This window comes from Camarhynchus parvulus, chromosome 20 (assembly GCF_901933205.1).
Source record: "Camarhynchus parvulus chromosome 20, STF_HiC, whole genome shotgun sequence".
In the NCBI taxonomy this organism is placed as follows: Eukaryota; Metazoa; Chordata; class Aves; order Passeriformes; family Thraupidae; genus Camarhynchus; species Camarhynchus parvulus.
In genome coordinates this window covers 3399131-3419592 of record NC_044590.1, presented here as the reverse complement: position 1 = coordinate 3419592, position 20462 = coordinate 3399131, and the positions used below count along the sequence as shown (strand labels likewise).

The 20462-nt window shown below is 40.5% G+C and overlaps 1 protein-coding gene across 2 annotated transcripts in view; it reads right to left on the bottom strand.

Moving 5' to 3' along the window:
* Positions 1 to 440: 440 nt before the first annotated feature.
* Positions 441 to 20462, bottom strand: part of GNAS (GNAS complex locus) — a 128454-nt gene continuing 108432 nt past the window's right edge. For both annotated transcript variants that reach the window (XM_030963529.1, XM_030963530.1), the window contains exons 6-12: positions 8807 to 8861; positions 8385 to 8458; positions 7906 to 7964; positions 6653 to 6773; positions 5576 to 5706; positions 4988 to 5055; positions 441 to 4106 (exon numbers count right to left, since the gene is read on the bottom strand). In XM_030963529.1, the coding sequence (XP_030819389.1) occupies positions 3960 to 4106; positions 4988 to 5055; positions 5576 to 5706; positions 6653 to 6773; positions 7906 to 7964; positions 8385 to 8458; positions 8807 to 8861 (655 nt within the window). In that variant the 3' untranslated portion in view covers positions 441 to 3959. The remainder of the gene's footprint in view (positions 4107 to 4987; positions 5056 to 5575; positions 5707 to 6652; positions 6774 to 7905; positions 7965 to 8384; positions 8459 to 8806; positions 8862 to 20462) is intronic.

Sequence of the window (20462 nt, the reverse complement as noted above, 5' to 3'; positions counted from 1 at the left end):
CTAGGCTTTTGCATCAAAGTCTGCTCCTACCAACTTGCAGAGCTCCAGTTTCAGCCTCTGAGAGCAGTTTTTGATGCTTTCAGAGGCAGCTGAATCCTTTTCTAGTCTGTAGTGGATTTATCTCTCCACATTATTAAAAAAGAAAAAAATCTTTAGGAGTTATCCCTACTCTGCTGCACCACACTGAATGTGTGCTCTGATGCACAAATTGCTAAAAGTTCTTGGGTTGAAATAAGTTACTGCAAATGCACAGTAGCTGATTTTGAAACCACAACATCTCTACAATTTATTATTATTTTTACAAAATACCCAAAGTGATCAGACCATATTGTAGGTTACTGGCTTGCCGAAGGTTGTTTTAAAATCAAAACCATTTCTGAGTTACAGAAGTGCCAAAAACAATCTTGAACCAGGTTTGTTTGTTGTTTTTTGTTGTTTTCTTTTTAAACCAACCCCCATCCAACAAAACAGTTGAATAACTTAAAACAGAAACAAGAGTTTGTGTTGGAAACTGTTGAAAAATCAACCCGCCAAAATCACGCTTGAGCAGAAGCCTTGTATGGCCAAGATTCAGCTTAGGGCAGTTTAGTGCCAACCCTCCATAGGTTTACAATGGAAATACTGACACAACCTCAACTACAGGGATGCAAATGTGCCCTAAAAACACTGTATTTGCTTTTATTAATAAAAGTGGTAGTGTTTACATTTGCAGGTATCTTACACTTCAGCATCACGATGAATACTGAGTAGAATGAGTTAAGTTTTGGCTGTAAGGTCAGAAGTTTCCAAACAGATGAATGAGACAGAAGTGACAGTCCTCAATCATGAAAACAAGAAGTTCAAATAAATAAATAAAACAAAACTAAGAAATATGGGTAAGCATTAGGTTGGAATGGTTCAATTAACTGCAAATTATGGCCACTAAATTAGAGACAGAAGAAAACACACTTATTAAATAGCAAGCATTAAAGCTTTATGGTTTTGTATTTAAAAAAAAAAAAGGGAAAAAGAAAGCTGTTAAAAATAAGACTTGCATTTACCAGGCCACCAAACTGCATGGACTAATAAAGAGACTAACAAAGGCAATACTGAGACATTAAGACACACACACGCTCCGTACTTGTGCAACTCAACCATATTCAAAACAATTGCCTTTTTCCTCACATAAGAAAAAAAAAAAAACAAACCATCCCCTAAACATATCTGTTCATATAAAGCTTTAGGTTTCTTAATCTGTTGCTGTCTTACATAGCTCATTGTTATTATGTGTCCTCCTCATCAGAGGAAGAAGCTTATTTTGTTAATTTTTTAAATGGAGGTGCTTTGTTTCTCTCAGACAAGAGATTACATTCCTCACACCACTACAGGTTTTCTCCATTTATAAATTTGGTGTTCACACCAACTCCTCCTAGGCTTAAAAAGATAAGGGTTGGCACTAAAATAAAGATTTTGGCTCCTGTAACTAAAATTAAGGCTCACAATGAATTTCCTTTTCACTATGTGTGTCCCATTTTTAGCTAGTGGAAACGCCAGCCCTTCACTTACAGGCACTGGATACATTCTGAATTGGAGGGGCCTATTTTCAGTCATGTTTTCTACAATTCTACAAAGTTCAGGTGGCAACTGTCTAAACCTGTGAACAGGAAAGATCATTCTTGAAAGGCGAGTAACAACTGCAGCTAAAATTTTTCAGCTATTCAGTGTCTTCTGGAAGTAATTCTGAATTGAGATGGGATAGTAACTCCCTCACATCCCTGCTCTCCAGTGAAAATGGACTGTGTGATTCATTTTAAGACTTCAGCCACAAAAGCAAATGAAAAGTCACAATTCTGAACAGCTGCAGTTCTTAGTATTGAAAAGGCATCCGATACCTGAAGCAAATCTAGCTGCACAGACATCACTGACCACGCCTCACTTGGATTTAAACTGGATCTCTTCCCAAACAAAGAAAGTCTCTTGGGTGGAGGGAAGCTAGTGTGAAAGGCAAAGAGGCAAGAATTTTGGTGTTTGTTTTTGTTTCTTTTCCTTTTAAAGTCACTGCAGTTAAGATCCAGATCAGTTTAGGGGTGTAAATGAAGGGGGAACAGGGGTGTTTGAGTAATATAGGCTAACACTGTTCTAGATGTGTTATTACAGCTGTAATTTCTGACTCTGTACAAATTGTACACGTAGGTTTAGACACATGAAAAAGTAACACACTCACAGAGACATAAAACACCTAGGTATAAAATATAAAGCAGTGTAGTAGTTACTAAAATTACATGCTCTCTTATTGCTACAGTGATTTTTGCTCTTTTTTCTTTTTACTGTACCACATGTTGTTCTAAGCATATAATTTGCATAAATTATTCAAGTTTAAGAAAAAATCCACACATCTTCACTTTTAAGCTACTTATATAGTTAATATAAAACAAAAAAAGGTTCTAAAGTATCTCTTTATTAAAAGAGAAATAAAAATGTCATTTGAAACTGGAATTCAGTGGCCAAATCCAAGGGCAGTGCACACCTTGTCATTCCTTGTCGTTGCCCACGCAGCGCAAGCCGAGGTTGGTGGGTATTTGGCCCAGTCTAGAGATGGTCACCAGACCTGCATGATGCCCTACGTGTCTGTTATTGTTCTGGTTTTTATTTTTTTTTGTCTTTAGCAAAAAAAGGACTATGAATGACCAAAGACTAACATTGATAATTTGTAGCAAAATTTGGTTTTATGTAGAAACAAGCCATGTTTTGCATTTGGATAGAGATTTAAATGAATTAAAGCTAAAAATTAAAAAGCACGATGCTGCAACATCTGGTCACTTGTTGAAGACCTCACTTTTAAAGTGGTTAAGTTTGCACAATTTGTACTTTTTTCTTTTTTTTTTCCTTTTTTTTCCTTTTTTTTTTTACTAAACAGTATTTTTCCTTCTTTTATAAACCAGAAAAACTAAACTACAGATAAATTTTCCCTACCTTGAGCTAATGCTGCAGATAGGGTTGACAAAGCTGTACAGCGCAATCAAACATACTTACATCTTAGCTCATTGTACAGGTACAGCCATAATCAAGGCACAAAGATCTTCTACAAGTTATTTTCAATAAAGTTGTACAAAATAATACATTTTACAGTCTGTACAAGAATAATAATCCAGCAGTAAAATAAAAAATGAGGGAAGGGAAGAAGAAAAAGAAGGGAAAGACTGTGAGGACTACAGTCTAGATAATGATTTTTAGAGCAGACGGGATCATCAGTGGACAAACTGAAAACAGTGTGTGGTTAACTCTTTCTGCAATCACAGGCCATACGCAGTTCAATTCTTAAATGTCCATGGTTGTCTTTAGACCACCAAGACTGGTTTTAAAAATACCCTTCTGAAAGGTAGCAGTTGGTTTTTGCACTGTCTAGGTCTGCTGGAGAATTGTCAGTATTTCCGCCCAAAGCCACATTACAGTCAGAGAACCAAACTCAAGGGTCTGTCTTCAAACTTGGTCTGTGACTTGGCACCTTCGTTACTCGGATGCAGTGAGTGATACAAAGTGGAGATCACGGGTTATAGGATTATGCCCACAGCAGTGCTAAATTACCTAAAGTTTTCTCTCCCCCAATTTTTGTTTCAACGTTTAATTTTTTTTCATCCCCAATTCTTTCAGGTGCTCCACATTCAGGGCTTTTAATTAATTAGGTTTTATTTCTTTTTTTTGTATGGTTTGGGTTTTTTTTCTCTCTTTTTTGTTAATAACAGCGTTAGGGAATCCTCATGGAAATGGCCTTTTAAGTGTTAGGGGCCATCTCAAACTGTCCGAGGGGTACAGAAGCAAGCTTAGAAGTGCTGCTATTGTCCAGCAAGGAGAAAAAGTTGAGGGGTGCAAATCAATGGGAGATTCAAACAGTTCTCTTCCACCCTATGTGGGCAAGGGTGTTTTTTTTCTTTTTTTAATAAGGAATAAGGAGTCCAAAACACAGAAAAAAGTGCTCTCCATCACAACAACTCGTATTGGCGAAGGTGCATGCGCTGAATAATGTCCCGACAGTCATTGAAAACCCTGCGGATGTTCTCTGTGTCCACGGCACACGTGAAGTGAGGGTAGCAGTAGTGCCTTCCATCTCCACTTGCTGTGCTGATTCTCTGTGCAGAGCAAGAGAGAGACACTGGGTTAAAAATAAAACCCCCTGGGGGAACCCCAGCCCGTCCCCAGAGCTCGGCTGAATGAAGGCGCGCACGTGTGAGCTGTGCCTTCAAAAAGTGCAATTGTGTGGCAAAATGCACACAGGGTTTTCACCTGAAATTCAAAATGATCACAATTATACAGTGAGGTGGCCACTGCAAGCTGGGGAATTTCAGAGAGGAATGAAAACTCAGGAAAATGCCATTATTTATATGTAGCTTTGGTGGATTTAGCAACACAACTCCTAGTCCATTTGGCCATGAAAAAAGCAGGATTTTGCCTCCCTGTATAAAGCATAATTTTATCCCCGCTTTACACTTGCAGAAAGCCTCCCTCAACTTTTTGTTTTGCTCCATTTTAAAATGAGTCCACAATTTGATTGCCAGGCTCAGCATTACAAGTAATTGTAACAATATTAAAAAAAAATCTCTACATCCATTATAGCTTCAGCTGACCAGTAATGGGAAAGATAATACGAAAAGAACATTAATATCTGACAAAGGAGGCATCTCTTGATTAGTCTCTATCTTTAGAAATAATGCATGGAATAAAAATGGGGCTGTTAATAAAAATTATTAACAGCAGGACTTCAATCATCATTCTATTTGGGGTTTCTTAATTCTCACCAATTCTTTCACTATTTAATTATGTACAAACAAATATCCAAAAAGCAGCTAAGAAACAGTAGTAAAGCTCATAAATGTAACACTGGTTGATGCAATGTGGATGTTAAATACAAACAACACAAGAAGTGACAGCACTTTGCAATGGCAGAAGGTGAGCAAGAGCTTGGGTTTGGGAAGAATCACAGAAGAAATAGGCAGAGAAAGGAAATACTTACAAGAAACTCGTCTCTAATAAAATACTTGGCCCTTGTAACTCTGGGATCCTCACCAGGCTCTGGTGTTGCTGATTAATAACAAAAGAAGCATCTTATTAAAACAGGTGTTTTCTGGTAATAACACCTAAAAATCTCAACTTGTTTTCTGCTCACATATGACAGAAATCCACTTGGCAAAACTGACTGTGAGACAAGACAAACCATGACATTATTTAATGCAGTAGGATTTCAGGAGAATAAGGCACCATTACAATGGCCACAGTACCAGGCATTTGGCAGGTAAGAGAAATGTCCACAGGCAGGATTAGGAGGAGTCCTGAGGACACATTTGTGACAAAATGTCAGACTCTGATCTACACCAAAGTAAAAGGATTTTGTCATGATGAAATTATTAATATTTTAAACATTTAAGAGGCAGGAATCTCTCATTATTATTAATACCTTAAATTCAACATTACAATTTGGCTAAAAGACATTGATGATTACATCTACTTAAGAGTTTTGAAGCCCTAGTTGAAGCTACCAAAACCATCACAGATGTAATTAACAAGGAAATGATAAATTGCAAACAAAACTTAAAAATCTTACCATCATCTGGTGTAGTGTAGCGAGCAAATTCTGGAAAGTAGTCTTCAATTTTAGATTTCCCTGCCAAAACTTTCTCTGCTAGCAAATCTTGTTTATTCAGGAAAAGGATTACTGAAATGGTCCGTAGCCACCTGTGCAAAATGGAAACCAAACACTGTGAGGAGGCGCAGCCCAGATCACAGAGAAACTTAAGATAAAGTAAGTCACACAACATGTCTGGAGACAAGGCCATATGACACACTGGAATGATTTGGAAAGATTTTTTTATACCTGAATCCCAAGGGTGTAATTCCAGGTGTGCACAGCCTGAGGTGCTCCCCACTTTGTGCTGTTAATCCAAACCCAGCCCAGGGGAGCATTTCCACCTCCCAGAGCACTGCTCCATCACTAATTACTTCAGCCTCAATACGGCAACCACCAATGAGTGGCTGTGCAGAGCTCTTTGCAATGAGCTGAGATTAATGAACATTAGAGGTGGGAGGCTGTGATCAAAGAACCAGCCCAGACTGTGCCAGGAGATGTGAACAACAGAGACCCTGTGCTGTTAACCCTGGTGGGCAGCTCCTCCCTCACCTTCCTCCTCAGGGGGTGGAGGAGGAGGAAAGGAAGAACGAAAGCAAAAAAATCTGGGGGTCAAGATAAAATATAAATGATGACTGTTTAATTAGTGAGGGATAAGTAAAAGCCAGCAGACGACCAAACAAGTGATGCAAAGGCAATCACTGTGGGCAGACCAATACCCCCAAGCTGGGTAACCTCCCAAAATCCCCTCTTTTCCCCCTTACTGCAGAGAATGATGTTATGTGGCATGGATCACACCTCTGGTCAGCTTGGATCTGCCCACCTGTGTTCCCCCCCAAGAGCCCTGAGGATTCACTGCAGGGACAGAGTGAGGAACAGAGAGGGCTCTGCACACACTGCTCAGCAGCACGAGTGTGTTATCAGCATTGTTTTGGGCAAAACCTAAACCATGGCACTCTATGAGGTGTTATGGAGAAAATGAACTTTGTCCCAGCCAGGCCACTCCACGAGTGCTGACAGGACCAGGAACCTCAGTGAGAAGAGCCTTTCACAGACCTGTTGTTCCAGATACTCTTGAAGAGGTTTAGTGCCTCCTGCAGCCGGTTGGTTTGATTGTCCTCTCGTATCACCATGTTGTAGCTACTGCTGGCCACCACAAATATGATAGCAGTCACATCTAAAGCAAGAAATACCCTTGAGTTAATGCCAAGCTTCTGAAGAAATACCCAGGAATCATGAAGTTCAGTGAGAAGCTGCCAGACTTGCAGCTCCCTGCAGAGAACAGGCTGGGATGCTGCTGCTGACAGCTTTTTAAGTACCAGGAATCAGAAAAGAAAGTGAAGAAACCATGGAAGACAGACAAGCTGACAGAATGACAGAAAATGTAGGAAAGAAAGGAACTGGAGCAAGAGAGAGAAACTGAAGAAAGCCAAGAGAAGAATTTAAGGATTTAAAATGTGTAAAGAAAATTAGAAACAACCATGAGCTATCAGGAAAGGACAGGGAGGTCCTTGGGGGAAAACCTCAGGACAAAGAGCACTTTTGATTTGTGTAAAGGGCAGTAATAACAGCAGCAGGCTGCAGTGAATTCATGGTTAATTGCAGTGGTCCCCCTGCATGTGTTTTACTGCTTGGAGCCCCATCTCCTCCCTGGGAGGCATTCCCAGGATCAGGATCCCTGTGCTGATCCAGTCCCTCACTCTGCCAGGCTCATCTACCTCGGGCACAGCAGCACAGATGAGTCAGACCATGAGGTAACAGGAAGAGGAAGGAGCAGAGGTAAAACCCAAACAAATCTGTTACTGACAGCAAAGAAGAAAATACTGCCCAGTCCTTCCACACACACAGACAGTGTCCAGGTGATTCTGTGACAGGAACTGCAGCAATTTGCCATGAATTCCAAGTTGCATCTCTAGGATCTCACTGTAACTGTTCTACAAGAAGGTGGACTTTTTTGTGTAACTTCATTGCTACTTTGTCCAAACAACAAAGAAGTCTATGCTGGCAAATAACGCACAAAGCCACCTCCAAAAATATTTGATTAACTGAAGAGAGGGAAGCCAAAAAAATGGACAAGCTGAAGTTATCAAATTCAAATTCCTTTCCATCTGCATTCTCCTTGAAGATGTTCTGTGTAGTTACAGGAGCTTACACGTCAAGAAAAAACTCAATCCTGTATGACAGTTATACAACTCCTTATTAAGCTACATGGAAAGATGATGGATTTCATACAGTTGAGAAAATGAAGATTAGGCACTACAATTCTGCAGAGAACTATTTTATAAAGCCACCAGAAATTATAATCCTACCATTAAAACACTGGATCCATTTTCGGCGTTCATCTCGTTGCCCTCCAACATCAAACATACTGAGAAAAAAACATAAATCCAGTCAGTCAGAATCATTGTGTGCTGGGCTTTTTGTTTGTGTCTGCATGCAAGCAGAAAAGGTAAGAATCTTTAGGACTTCTGTATTACAGAAGTTAAAGGGAATCTTAGATTACAAGAACCTGAACAGGTAAACAGTTCCATGAACACAGGCATGCAGAGAAAATAGATTTAAAACATTTTGTTGTGATTTAAAATAAAGTGCACCATTAGCATTTCATTTTCAAGCCAGACTACTAAATTAGAAAACCATAAAATTCTTCCTTTTATTAAACACTGATAGTGGAAAAATACAGTAGGCTCAATGAATATATGGTAGGCTCTCCTCCCAGTTTACCTTGGTTTTTGTCTGTGTTGTATTAAAAATTGCAAAAAGATAAAAAAGAAAGAATTATACTTACTGAAAATTTACTTTATCGACCTGAAACTTGGTTTCAAAAATTCCTGATGTCAAAACTCTGCATCTGAGAAGATCCTAAAGCATAAAGGGAAATGCATTGATTCAACACAGATACTTGGTGAGTTTCCCTATATCCAGCAATGGAAATAAACCCCTTTTTTTCCATGCTGTACTACACCACCAGGGAACAGCACTGGAGTGTTCAGTGTCACAGAAGCACGATGGAAATCTTATAAGTGATGTAATCTTGTACATCATTTATGTGTATAAACATAGTCCAAAGGACCAAGCCATTTTTACTGGAATACAAAATATGTACAATGCATGGCAATACCTGAAATGGTGATTAGAAAATGCATGAATTTCCCCCCAGAGATGAAGGGGCAGATAAATGGTGTGATTTCCTCCCAAAGCCCCACGTACCTGGTCAGATGGGGTGTACTCATTCTGTTTGACTATGTCAATCTTGTCTAGAAAACTGCAGAGAGGAAAGAAAAAAGAGAAATTCATCACTCTCAAATAAGTCAAAATTTCTGATGCTTTAGTAACTGACAGTTCCCAGATAAATTCTGGTGCATTTTAATGCTCTCAGGCTCACAAAATGATGAAAAATCACACGCTGGAAAGGCAACATTTGGGATTTTGTACCGTTCCCAGCAGCGGCCGGCAGAGGGCTGAGAGCAGCTCAGTGAATCCATCTGGGAACCCCATCCAGCCCCTCCCGCGGGCTCTCCCCCAAAAACATCCCCGGGGGTTTAATTTGGGGCATTTCTTCACAGGATCCCACCGTGGAACTGCTGCTGTGAACGCTGAAACAACGACTCCAGCAAATTGCCCGCATGTACTTCTCCAGAAAGTAAAATGAGGATTTTTAAACAACTTATCAACTCTGTAGTTCTTCAGATAAATGGAAGCCCTAAAGCAATTTCAGTACAAGCGAGAGGGGACACTGATTTTTCTGTCAGCTGCTGTTTCAGTTACTTTCTGGAGCAGCAGCAGTAGTTGGCTGCATGGGTAATAAGAGATATATTTCGTTCAAATTCATAGGTACTACCTACAGATGATAGTCTGGAGTATTTATTTTTTTTCTTACCAATTAACTATAACCTCATAATTATCTTTCACTTCAACTCAAAGAGCAAAAATCTCAAGGAATCAGTGAATTCTGCTTTGTTGTGGTGGCAAAGCAGCAGCTCAGGATGCAGATTTTATGGGGTTTGCCCCCAGTCCCACACCAGGTCCTCAGCCAGGTGCCCCTTGCTCAGCCCCTTCCCCTTCAGCAGTGCTTCACCCCTAACATCAATGATTAATCAGCCTTTAAACCAACAGGCCTTGAGCTCCCTTGGAAATTCCTCTGCAGGAATTGTTTTCTCTCTGAAGCAGAAATCACAAAGGAAAGGTGAGTTTTCCCTGCCTCCTTTAATGTGCACTAGCAACAGTCACAGCTTCAACGGGGGAAAAGGGAGCCCTGTCCCAGACTGACAAATCAAAAACCCAAAAAACTCCCACTAAAGCCACCACACCAGTCAGCCCCAGCTTCAGCCCCACCTGAAACACCTAATGAGGAGCAGGGAAAGGAGGGGGGGGAAATCCTGTATTTTGACAACTGCTTCAGTACAATGCCCTTTTCTAGATGATCTTGCTTCAGAGACATGTGAAAATTAATTTTTGTTTAGACTGAATTACGGAATTTTAAACACATTAAAATGTATCTTAAGTTAACACGTTACAAAAACACGTGAGACAAAGTGCAAAGATCAATTTCCGTCAGGGAACGTGACATGGCCACAGACTAGCAAGGATAAAGTGGTGACAAACTGTGCTCTGCAATTTGCAAGCTGGATTTTTTTCCTCATATCTTCCAAGCTGTTAAGTAATTTTTTTTTTTTTTTTTTTTAATCCAAAGGGAAGATCTAAAACTCTGTGTTCAGTACACAGAGGATGTTAAATAAGTACAACAGCCCTGAGTTCCAAGTAGCACGAGCGTTTCCACCCCATCCTCTCCCCTCAGAGCACAGTTTCAGAATCACGTGGCAATTTCACAAGTTGGAGGATGCTTGAAAAATGTTCCGAACAGAACATGTTCATCAAGATACAAAGGTGATTACTGCAATCACCCAGCCTTTCTGGATGAATTTATCCAAGCAGAACATTTTATGCTGGGTTCCACAAGAGGTGGGTTTTTGGTTTTGTTTTGGGGGTTTTTTTTTGGGTTGTTTTTTTTTTGTTGTTGTTTTAAACACTCAGCTAATCAGCTTAATGGATTTTGGAAACTGAAAATTAGAAAATAACAACAAGATATTGCTAAAACCTGGAACTGAAAGTACAAACCTCTTACTGTTGTTTATGCAGACTATTTTTAGGCCTATGATTTCCTTGAAAAACATCAGCCACATAGGAGCAGTAGTACTGTACTAGAGATGAATTCCAACAGCAATGCTCATGCCAGGTGAAACAAATTCAAATGGAATAAATATTTCTTCTTCCCCCCAAAACAAGCTCTAACATTCAGCAACATCTGATACTCCTAACAACGCTCCCTGGAGAAGGAAATCTTTCACTGTGTGACAGACACCAGAAAACCCCTCCTGCTTCCAGGGCATTTTAGGGAAAATGGAGCACAGTGACGTGTTCCATGAAGATTTTTCCTTGTGCCTTTCATCAAAGTCTGCTCCAGGAGCTTTAGAAAGGGTGAAAGGCATTCAAAATAGTTTGATTTTTTTTGCTCACATGTAAAGAAGGGGAATTGCTCTTTTGGTTGGTCAATGTAAAAACAAATGTGAGGAGAAAAGGGGAGCAGAAATTTGACCTGCTCTGATACACCTAAAATAAGGAGCAACAGCGGGAGCATGAGAGTCCAGAAAACATCAATACACTGAGTTCACAGACTTCTCAGTCAATGTTAGTCAAAACCAAACAATTTATCCACTAAATTAAACTAATAATCCAGTCAGATGAGAACAAAGCCCAATTCAAAATAAACACAAATTCACCATCATTAATTTCTATTTTTAATTCTAGCTATGCTCTACCCAAAACATAAGCGAGGCCACTTGAGTACGACTTTGTGTGCTGAACTCACTGCTGTGAGAGATTGTTCTGAGCCTCCTGGAGATGTGCCCACCATCTACTGTGTCAGCAGTGAACTTACAGGGAGAAACAGAAGTGACCTTGATGAAATAATTCACATAAAACTGTCAAATCACAAAACCAAATTTTATACTGCGAGCAAGCCTTGAACCAAGTTACAAAGTTAGGTGTTGTTTTTTTGTTCTGTAAAATCTTCCCAGAGATTATATGGAAAAGCTATTTCCCAGAAAGCAAATAATTCATTCAGCATTGCTGCCAATTCTCACTTTGGGCCACATTTTGGACATGACTAAATAACAGGATCAGCTACTGCTCTGCAAAATTCTGTCACGTAGTAAGAGGCTCTTCTGCCTGTGCTATAAAACATTGATACTGCTCTGACACACACTGACAAAAAAACCTCAAAAGACTTCATGTTATTTGTAGTCAGCAACACTGAGAGGAAGCATCTCTAGGACAGCACCAGTTGTGTCTCTGAGATATTGAAATAAAAGGTATTAACAAAAAATTAAAACAACCTGAAATTAAAGAATATGCTGCATTTTTGTGTCCCCTTTTTTTAGCTTAGGGAAGGAAAACCACATGTGAAGTGTTCCAAGCAGATCTTTGTGACAGATAAAGTGTCTTTAATTTTAAGGGCAGATTCACAGAGAGCTACACAGAGGCTTTCCTTAGCTCCAGCAGGTCTGAGTAATTAAGCTATACATGTATCCTCAATTCTTTCCAAGTCTTAACTAAAACCTATTATGTCAAAGCCATGTCCCAATTTTCAGCTGAAGATATTTGCCAGCACCTGAGTTATTCTGGAGTTCTCTCATCCAGAGAGAGCTGCTTTATCCCTATGGAGGGAATTTCCTGAATGAACAGAGCTGCTGCCAGACAAAGAAGTGCAGTTTGTTTTCCCTGCTGGAAAGGTGTGTGACACACAAAATCTTCCACCTGAGAAGCAGCACAGCTTCACTGGCTGGGGCAGCACGGGAGGGAACTCAGGCTCCTTCCTCGAGCATTTCCCGACAGCCTCCTCAATAAACAGCAACTGAAATGTTTCTCTCTCTCATATGACAAAATGGTTGGCACGCAGGAATTATTTTTTTTTTTCTGCTTTGTGAAGAAGAGCTTTTGTTTTCAGCCTAGAACAACACTGGAAAGGTGTCTTCAAACTGACAACACACCTATATTTGAAGAGCTTTATTTCCATCAGGTTTTTTTTCTGGTCAAGTCATAACTTGAATTTCCATATAAAATGTCTCCCTTAAAAGACACAATTAGATCTCATCTTCAGTGTCAGAAAGACACTTCATGAAATCAAGATTTCAATCCTAACTAAAAACAACATTTATTTATAACTTATAAGCCTCAACAGTAGCACTGAAACTCTGCATTTGTGAAGTTCCCTGCCTCTGAAAGCCTCGAGGTATTTTACGGACAGTAAATCAGACCTCCAGCTCCCGCCTGCCTTCACTGAGGCTGCATTTCCTGCCTCCACCATCACAGCCCAGAATGCACACATGGCATAACCCTATTTTAAAGGCAGGCACACTGAGTAGTTAATTGCCCCAAGTCCCTTGAGTCAGTGGAAATGATTTTCCATTTTTCATTTCCACTGAGTCATGTGTTTCTACCAAGATATTACTAAGAACCCACCAGAATATTACTAGGAATTATCAAGATTTTACTAAGAATTATGCTGGCATTTCCCCTGATCACCTCTAAAACAGTCTTTCCAATTCAGGTTTCCATGACCAGAAAGAAATGAATATTTTTTTACTGATCACCCTAAAGACCAAACTGTGCAAATGCCCAGTGGATTTTTATTTATCTACACCCTATCAGAACTACAAAGTACTACTTAAAGTAGTTTTAAGCTGAAATTTAACTCAACATTAACTGTGTTTATTATAAACAAGAGTGCATTTTTTATTTTTCAGAACAGACCATGCTTTACTGCTGCTTTCCTGCCTTTTTAGTCCTTGCCATAATCCTTTATGTTATTCAGCAAAGCTTTCTAAAAGCTCTGCAGTTAACTATTTGGTAAATTCTTTCTTCAGCTATGCTGTCTATGCTGAGTCAGAGATGCAGGATGAGCACAAAGATAGAAAATTCCCTTTTAAAAGGGTATTTGTGGGTGAACAAATTGACTGTCCCTCAACTCTGTCCCTTTCTGCTGTTCAAAACAAGCCGGGGAGAGGAGGGAATCCTATTCCTTAAGCTGTGATAAAGATTTCAGCTGGTTTATTTTGCAAGAGGAGCAGAACTGCAGGCAGATTTACAGAAATTATACAAATAAAACAAGCAAATGTTCAATCTGCTGATATTTATATTGTCCTGCAAACGTGGGCAGCACGTGAAACCAAATTTGTCAGGTTTTTCCTCAAATTAAGTTACAAATCTAAGTTGGGACATCAGTAGGTTTTGACTGTTTTTTACAGATGTACTGGTATTTTCTATTATTTGCAAAGGGGGAGATTTTACTGCTGAGATGGTCACTAAAAATGTGCCACAAACATTACTGGAAAACTAAAAATGCTCAGAAAGGCAAAGCTCTTTTTTTTTTTTGCCTAAACAAAACTAGATAAGGAGAGAGAAAATAAATTACAAAATCTTTGTAATTACTTTAACAACTTTACAATTAGGAAAGAGAAAAAAAATCTTTATAGAGACAGGCACATAGGGACAGTACTGTACCAAGTATTATTGGTATAATTAGGAGAGCACTCTATTGCATCTAAAACCAACTCATATACGATGTTCCTGTAACAGCATTCTCCATGTCAGTCCTCAGACATAAGGATCCCATTGAAAACCAGATTTATGTTGGAAATGAAGCTCGAAATGTAGCATAAAACGCGAACAGAAGTAAACCTAAAGTCTCCAGAAAACTTTCCCAAGAAGCTGCAAACACTTTTTGATTCCCAGTTTCAAGTCAAAGCATTATTATGGTTTCCTTATCGAAACGGTAAGAAAGGTTTTCAAATAGTCTAAAGCTCAGAATTTAATTATCGATGGTGTCAATGCATACATATCCCAGAAAAGTGATTTTGAGAGCGGTCCCAGCTGTAATTCCAGAAGAACCTCGAGCATTCCAGCCACTTGGAGGCGGAGGGGCACCATGGGTCTAATTTTGAAGCAAATAATGAGAAAGCTGAAAAGTATGACTCCATATATTTGGAATCATCTTGTGGTAATCAAGGTTACAGTTCCTTATATGGTGTGGAGAACATGAAGCACACACAAAAAAATAGAGTATTAAAAACTATAGAGTACAAAGAACTGCAGCTATCCCAAAAAAACCAGGACGTGCCAGCAAAGCCCCTTTAGTTTTGTGTCTCTGGGAAGTTCAAACCTTGCCCTAAAAACGAGGCTGGTTCCGCAGGCAGCTTCCCAAAGTGCCTGATTAAAGCAGCACAACCCCGGGAGGCATGAATGAATTTCAGACAAACCCAGCAGAAGGCAAAGCACCCTTCAAACACCGCCAGCACTCCAAAAGGGAAATGGGAAAAAGGTAGGAGAAAGAGAAAAATCTATTTAAAGAGGTTGTAGTTGTCTCTTTTGTCTTCCCCCCCCCTGCCTGTCTAAAGTTAGTCTGGCTTAGAGGATGCACTAACTTTCCCAATCAGTTTTACATTACAGCACAAGTCCAGAAATAGCTCCCAGCCGCCTTGGCCTCTAGCACGGTTGCCATGACAATGGAACCACAGGGCTATAAATAGCTCATCAGCACCAAATCTTGTGAGACACATCTGGAATGGGGCCAGCCCAGCCCCGGCCTGACAAATAAAAATAGGCACAGGCAGTTTCAAAGGCTGGAAAGGTACAATGTGGCTCGGGCTGTGCAGAGCAGGGCAGGGAAACAGGTTTGATTGCTTGTTAGCACGAGATTTATTTGATAGGAGATTGGGAGAGGTATAAAAGTCACTTTATTGCATACTAAACAGCCAGCCTTTCTCTAAGGTCTATTTTTCTTTCTTTTCCCCACCCGTCTGCAGCACAACCACCCTGCTTTTGAAACTGTAACAATGCAGCCTTTTGCCCAGGAGACCATTAAAATAAGGGAAAACAGAAGGGAAGAAAAGAGATCCTCAAATCTTCCCCCCCACAAGTATTTCTGTACGTTTTTGGCTCTAGTGCATGGAGTGCTGCTGTGGGTCTGACAGGGATCCTGGCCGGGATCCTGCCCGGGCTGGACTCTTTGCTCCAGCTAAAATCAGTCTCGGGCTGCTCCGTGCCTCCAGCAGCCTGGAGAGGGACAGGGCTCCCAAATCCTTGTGCAGGGCTGCTCTCAGCATCATCCCTTTGGACCCTGAGCATGGGACAGAACCACAGCACATCCCATCCCGCTTCCCAAAGCTCTGTGCTGCCCCACTGCCTCTGGAGCAAGCGTTTTCTCCCACTTAGTGGGTGAGAAAATGTCATATTTTTAGCACAGGCTCTTGATCAACCCATTCAATTACATCCAAATTATCTGTGTGGGAACAGAATGTTATGTCAAAAATGTTATTCAGTGTATTTGTCAATATTACTCAACAGAAGCCATTTGTATAATGAGGAGATTCAATATTTTCTCCAGCATAGGAAAGCAGCAGCTCAGGAACCAGACTGAAGTTGTGAGACTTGGTTATTTCACAGCCACTGGAAGTAGTAAGTCAGCGTGATACAACACAGAGAACACCACTCCCAAAATATAAAATCCTAGTTGCTCTATCAAAAACCAATAGAGACTACAGATGGTGATCAAGAAACTGCAACTATAATAAGCATTAAGCCACAGTAAAATCTCCTCTGTCTGCCAAAAAGGCACCGTGCACACGCTCCACACAAGCTGCACCATCAGCCCACAGGATTCCTTTAGGTCCCTACATGGATATTTTCATTGCTAAAAATTGTAGAGTTACTTCCACCCAGGCTCTGAGCTGTGTGTAAACTCCCCTGCGCTCCCCCTGCCTTTCCCCACATCCAGTTTGCTCCCTGCATCTCAACAAGGCCCACCAGGAACAGCAGCTTGCACAGAAGGATTTTGGACAAGGCACTTTAAAACATGCGATGCAGGATTTGTTGGCTTTTATAAAGATACTCCAAGTTAGTCTAAGAGCCTATCACCAGCTGCAAGTTTTGATTTAAATCATATAATTTTTTTCTTCCTTAAGAAAGGAATTCATACATGACTACAAGCTAGCCCTTTCTGGCCCACATCGGAGACAAACTTTGTCATTTTGTCTGGGGGAAAGATGAGGGGGACAGGGCTGTGGAGTAGCAAACTACATGGGATGACCATTTCCCTGTTTTAAACCTTTTTTAATTGTATGCTAAAGTCACAGACCTTATATACTGCAGAAGAAACCAAAAACTGCACCCCTCCTGTGCTCTGTGGGGACTGAACTTGGAGAGAAACTTGAAATTTAATAATTTTTCACAATCTAATAGAATTTAAATCTGTCAAGTTCAATAAGGATCTTCTTAGGTTTAAGAATATTTGCTGTTAACTTAGACTAAGGAGTCTATTTAAGTAAAGTTTCAGAATGAAGAATTTTAAATGAAATTTGAATATGAATTTGTTTGAAATTCCCCATATTTGATTTCAAATAAGGATATGAAAGCTTCCTTCAATCCCAGATGCCGTTTTTAAAATGGCAATAGCCTATGTATATTATAGGTGTAAGTCCTCTACTGTAGGCTGCTCTGAGCAATTAAAACAGGTGAAGCTAATGGGATATCCTTTCATTGTGTTTCAACCAAGTATTTTTATGAATCTTGTCCTCAGGATCTGTAGCTCCCTCCAGTGCCATCAAATCGGTAGAATTGATTTCAGCTGAAGAATTATTGACATCACTAATAAATAAAAAAATATGTTAACAATTAAAAATATTAATAAATGTGAATTCAGAGGATAAAAGAATAAACAAGCTTAATACTCCATACTAGTTTCCCTAAACTGAAGAAACAGAGCTATCTGCAAAACCAGATAAAATGAAGGTTCAGACAGTCCCACATTTTTTCAGCTTGTGTGTGGCTTGTAAACCTAAACCCAAACAGGGAGAACACAGAACCAGGCACTTCCCCAGTCACTACTGGAAAAATGAGCAACATCATTTGGAACAGGAATTTTAGGGACAAGGCTCAGTGGAGCTGACAGGACCTCACGTGACAGAAGAGGAATTCTGAACCGAGCCCGAGTTTCCGCAGGAATTAAGGAAGCAGTGATAGCTCAGGGAAGGAACCAGGCCCCAGATGAGCCCAAACAATGGGAAGACAAAGCTCTGCTGGGTTCTGAGCAGGGTGCTGAGGGAGGACTTCAAAATTCACTTGTACAAAGATCTTCACAAAAACAGTTTGTGTATATTTAGATGCAAGATATAAATCCAGTGCTGAATCTTGTCTGCTTAGGCACCATCCCAGCTGAGATTTTGGTTTAGTACTTTAGGAAGTTGGGTTCTCTGGCAAAAAAAGGCAGTGATTGTGACTCTGATGCTGCTAACAGGACACTGAAATATTCATTTCTGTCCTGTGATGGGGACAGGGGCTGGAAGGGCCTGGGACAGGACCGAGGACCTGCCAGTACCTGCTGGGCTGACAGTCCCACACCTCACAGCAGAGCACACCTCTCATTTGGAACTGACTTATCATAATACAGTTATTATTTGTTTTCTTTTTCTTGAAAACATTTGCATGATCATGAAATTTAATAGCAGGCAGATTTTAAAAATATCATTTTAAACCAGGCGAATGACACAGAGCTGCAACAGCATTTTATACTGTGAATTTTGAGCAGTGCAGGGACACTCATCTTTGGCTACAGTGAAAAGCAAATATCTGGTTCTGTGCTCTGCCATACAACAAAATGAAGAAGTCAAGTTTAAGTGCTTGTCTGTCCCTGGCACACATTACACTCAGGCAGATAAAAGGAGCAAGAAATCAAGCTTGAAGCCAAAATCAAAGGTAAATAATAAAGGTGACCACACCACTTCTGTGGAAAAGCCATTCACAGGAGTCACCATGGCTCTGGAATAGTGCAGTCCTCTTTCATTCCCCATGAAAAACCTTTCAGTCATCCAGTTTCATGGTTCTGCTTTTTGCAGAGTGCTTTGCTACTCTCAAAAGGAAAATCTAATGCAGACCCTCCATCTTTGCTTACTCATGTGTCTGTGACAGTATCAACACACAGCCACTGACTATGCAGTGTTTCCACAAACTGCATTTGGGTATTTAGTGCTTTTAAGCCTGCAATTAAAATGGACACCACGTAGAATAATGTGGCTTTACAAACACTCACAAACAGCCCTAATTTAACAAGGGACATGACAAGCCATTTTAGAATCTTTTTAAATACAACATTTTGGCCTTCCCCCCTCTTCCCCACTGACCTAACTTGACTCGACTCACTCTGAAGCAGAATTTAAATCATTACAAAAATATGAACTTTAAATCTCACCTCTGAAAAGACACAGCTGGCTATAAAAGACCTTAAAATAGTACTAAAAGCTCTAGTCATTCAAATAACTGTAAAACACAGTAGGACAGACTTTGTATTTACAAAACATATTCTAACATTTGCAAAATGTGTTTTTTCATGCAGACTTTTCTAAGCTGTGCGCTTTTAGTGCTGGAGTCACAGAGAATTTAGAATGAAGCGTGCACAGGAAAAGTAAAATCCCTGACAAGGCACAACCTCCTCCTGTTTCCTCTCTCAGCCAGAGTCTCAGGGAGGTTTTCCATGGCAGTCCCTGGCTCACAGAGGGGAGTGAGGGGTGCAAAACACGGAATCCAGACAGGACTGGAGTGAGGGGTGTGGGTGGGGGATGGGGAATTTTGGACAACTCTTAAATCCCTTATTCTCTTACTGACTTGTTTTGCAATGTTAAAATGAGGATCTTGTTCAGCTGCTTCGGGTGGGATGAGTTCTTTTGAACGAGCTTCATTGATTCTATTTATTACCTACATAAAAGTGTTGTAATCACGTAAACAATTCCTAAATGTATTATTCACAGAACATAACTATTTCAGCATTACAACCCCAAAAGCCCCTCGGCAGCAGAAGGCACAGTTCTATCTTGAGTTGGAACCTTAGAAGAATGAACTCTGAATTAAGATTCAGGAGGTACCAGAGGTGACACAGACACACCACCCTTCAGCATCCTCACTGGCAGCCTTTACAGAGGCCAAGCACTGGCACAGCCTGGGCAGGGAATCTTCCCCCCCAGCCCCATCCCTCTCTCACACAGCTCTCTGTGCTCCCAGGCTGTGCCAGAGCCCTGACCACAAACCACCCTTCAGCTGAGGCTGGAGAGAACCTCTGAGCTGAGCTACCCTGGACAAAACTGCTCACTTTAAATTCCTGCCACGTTCTCTGGAAACCTTAACTCCAGTCCCACCTTTCCTCTGGGGATGGGGGCAAGAATAACAAAAGAAAGAAAGATTCTACCCACTGTGGTCATGAAGCAAGTACCAAATGTGCAGTGAGCTCTACCTGTGGCAGGGAGCATGGAAAAAACACCAGGAGGTGGGGAAGAACTTCAGTGGGCATTAATTCTGAAATTCCACTGATACTGGTTTATGGGTTTTTCTGGTTTATTACACTGAAAAGAAAGTACCACAGAACTATGAGTAACAACTCCTTTTTGCACCACCAGTGGGTGGACTCCCCATCTCCTGCACTCACTCACAGCCAGGCAGCAGGGAATCCAAGGGAAGGAAAAGCCAACCTGAAGAGCCCAGGATATGCACTGAAGTTCCAAAAAATGTCCAAAATCCACTGGATGACTAAAAGCCATGATTCCAGTAGAAGACAAGCACATCTTCACCATCTCTTTGTCTGCAGAGGGCAGTGTCTCATGTTTGCATCTCGACTGGATGAAAATCTAAACCTAAATTACTCATTAACAGACTACAAATTTCCTCTTCTACATGAAAGAAACATTTAAAGAGTCTCAGGAGAAGAACTGAACTAAAAAAGACACTAAAAGCCATGGGTATAATTGCTGCTGTGGGAAAGACA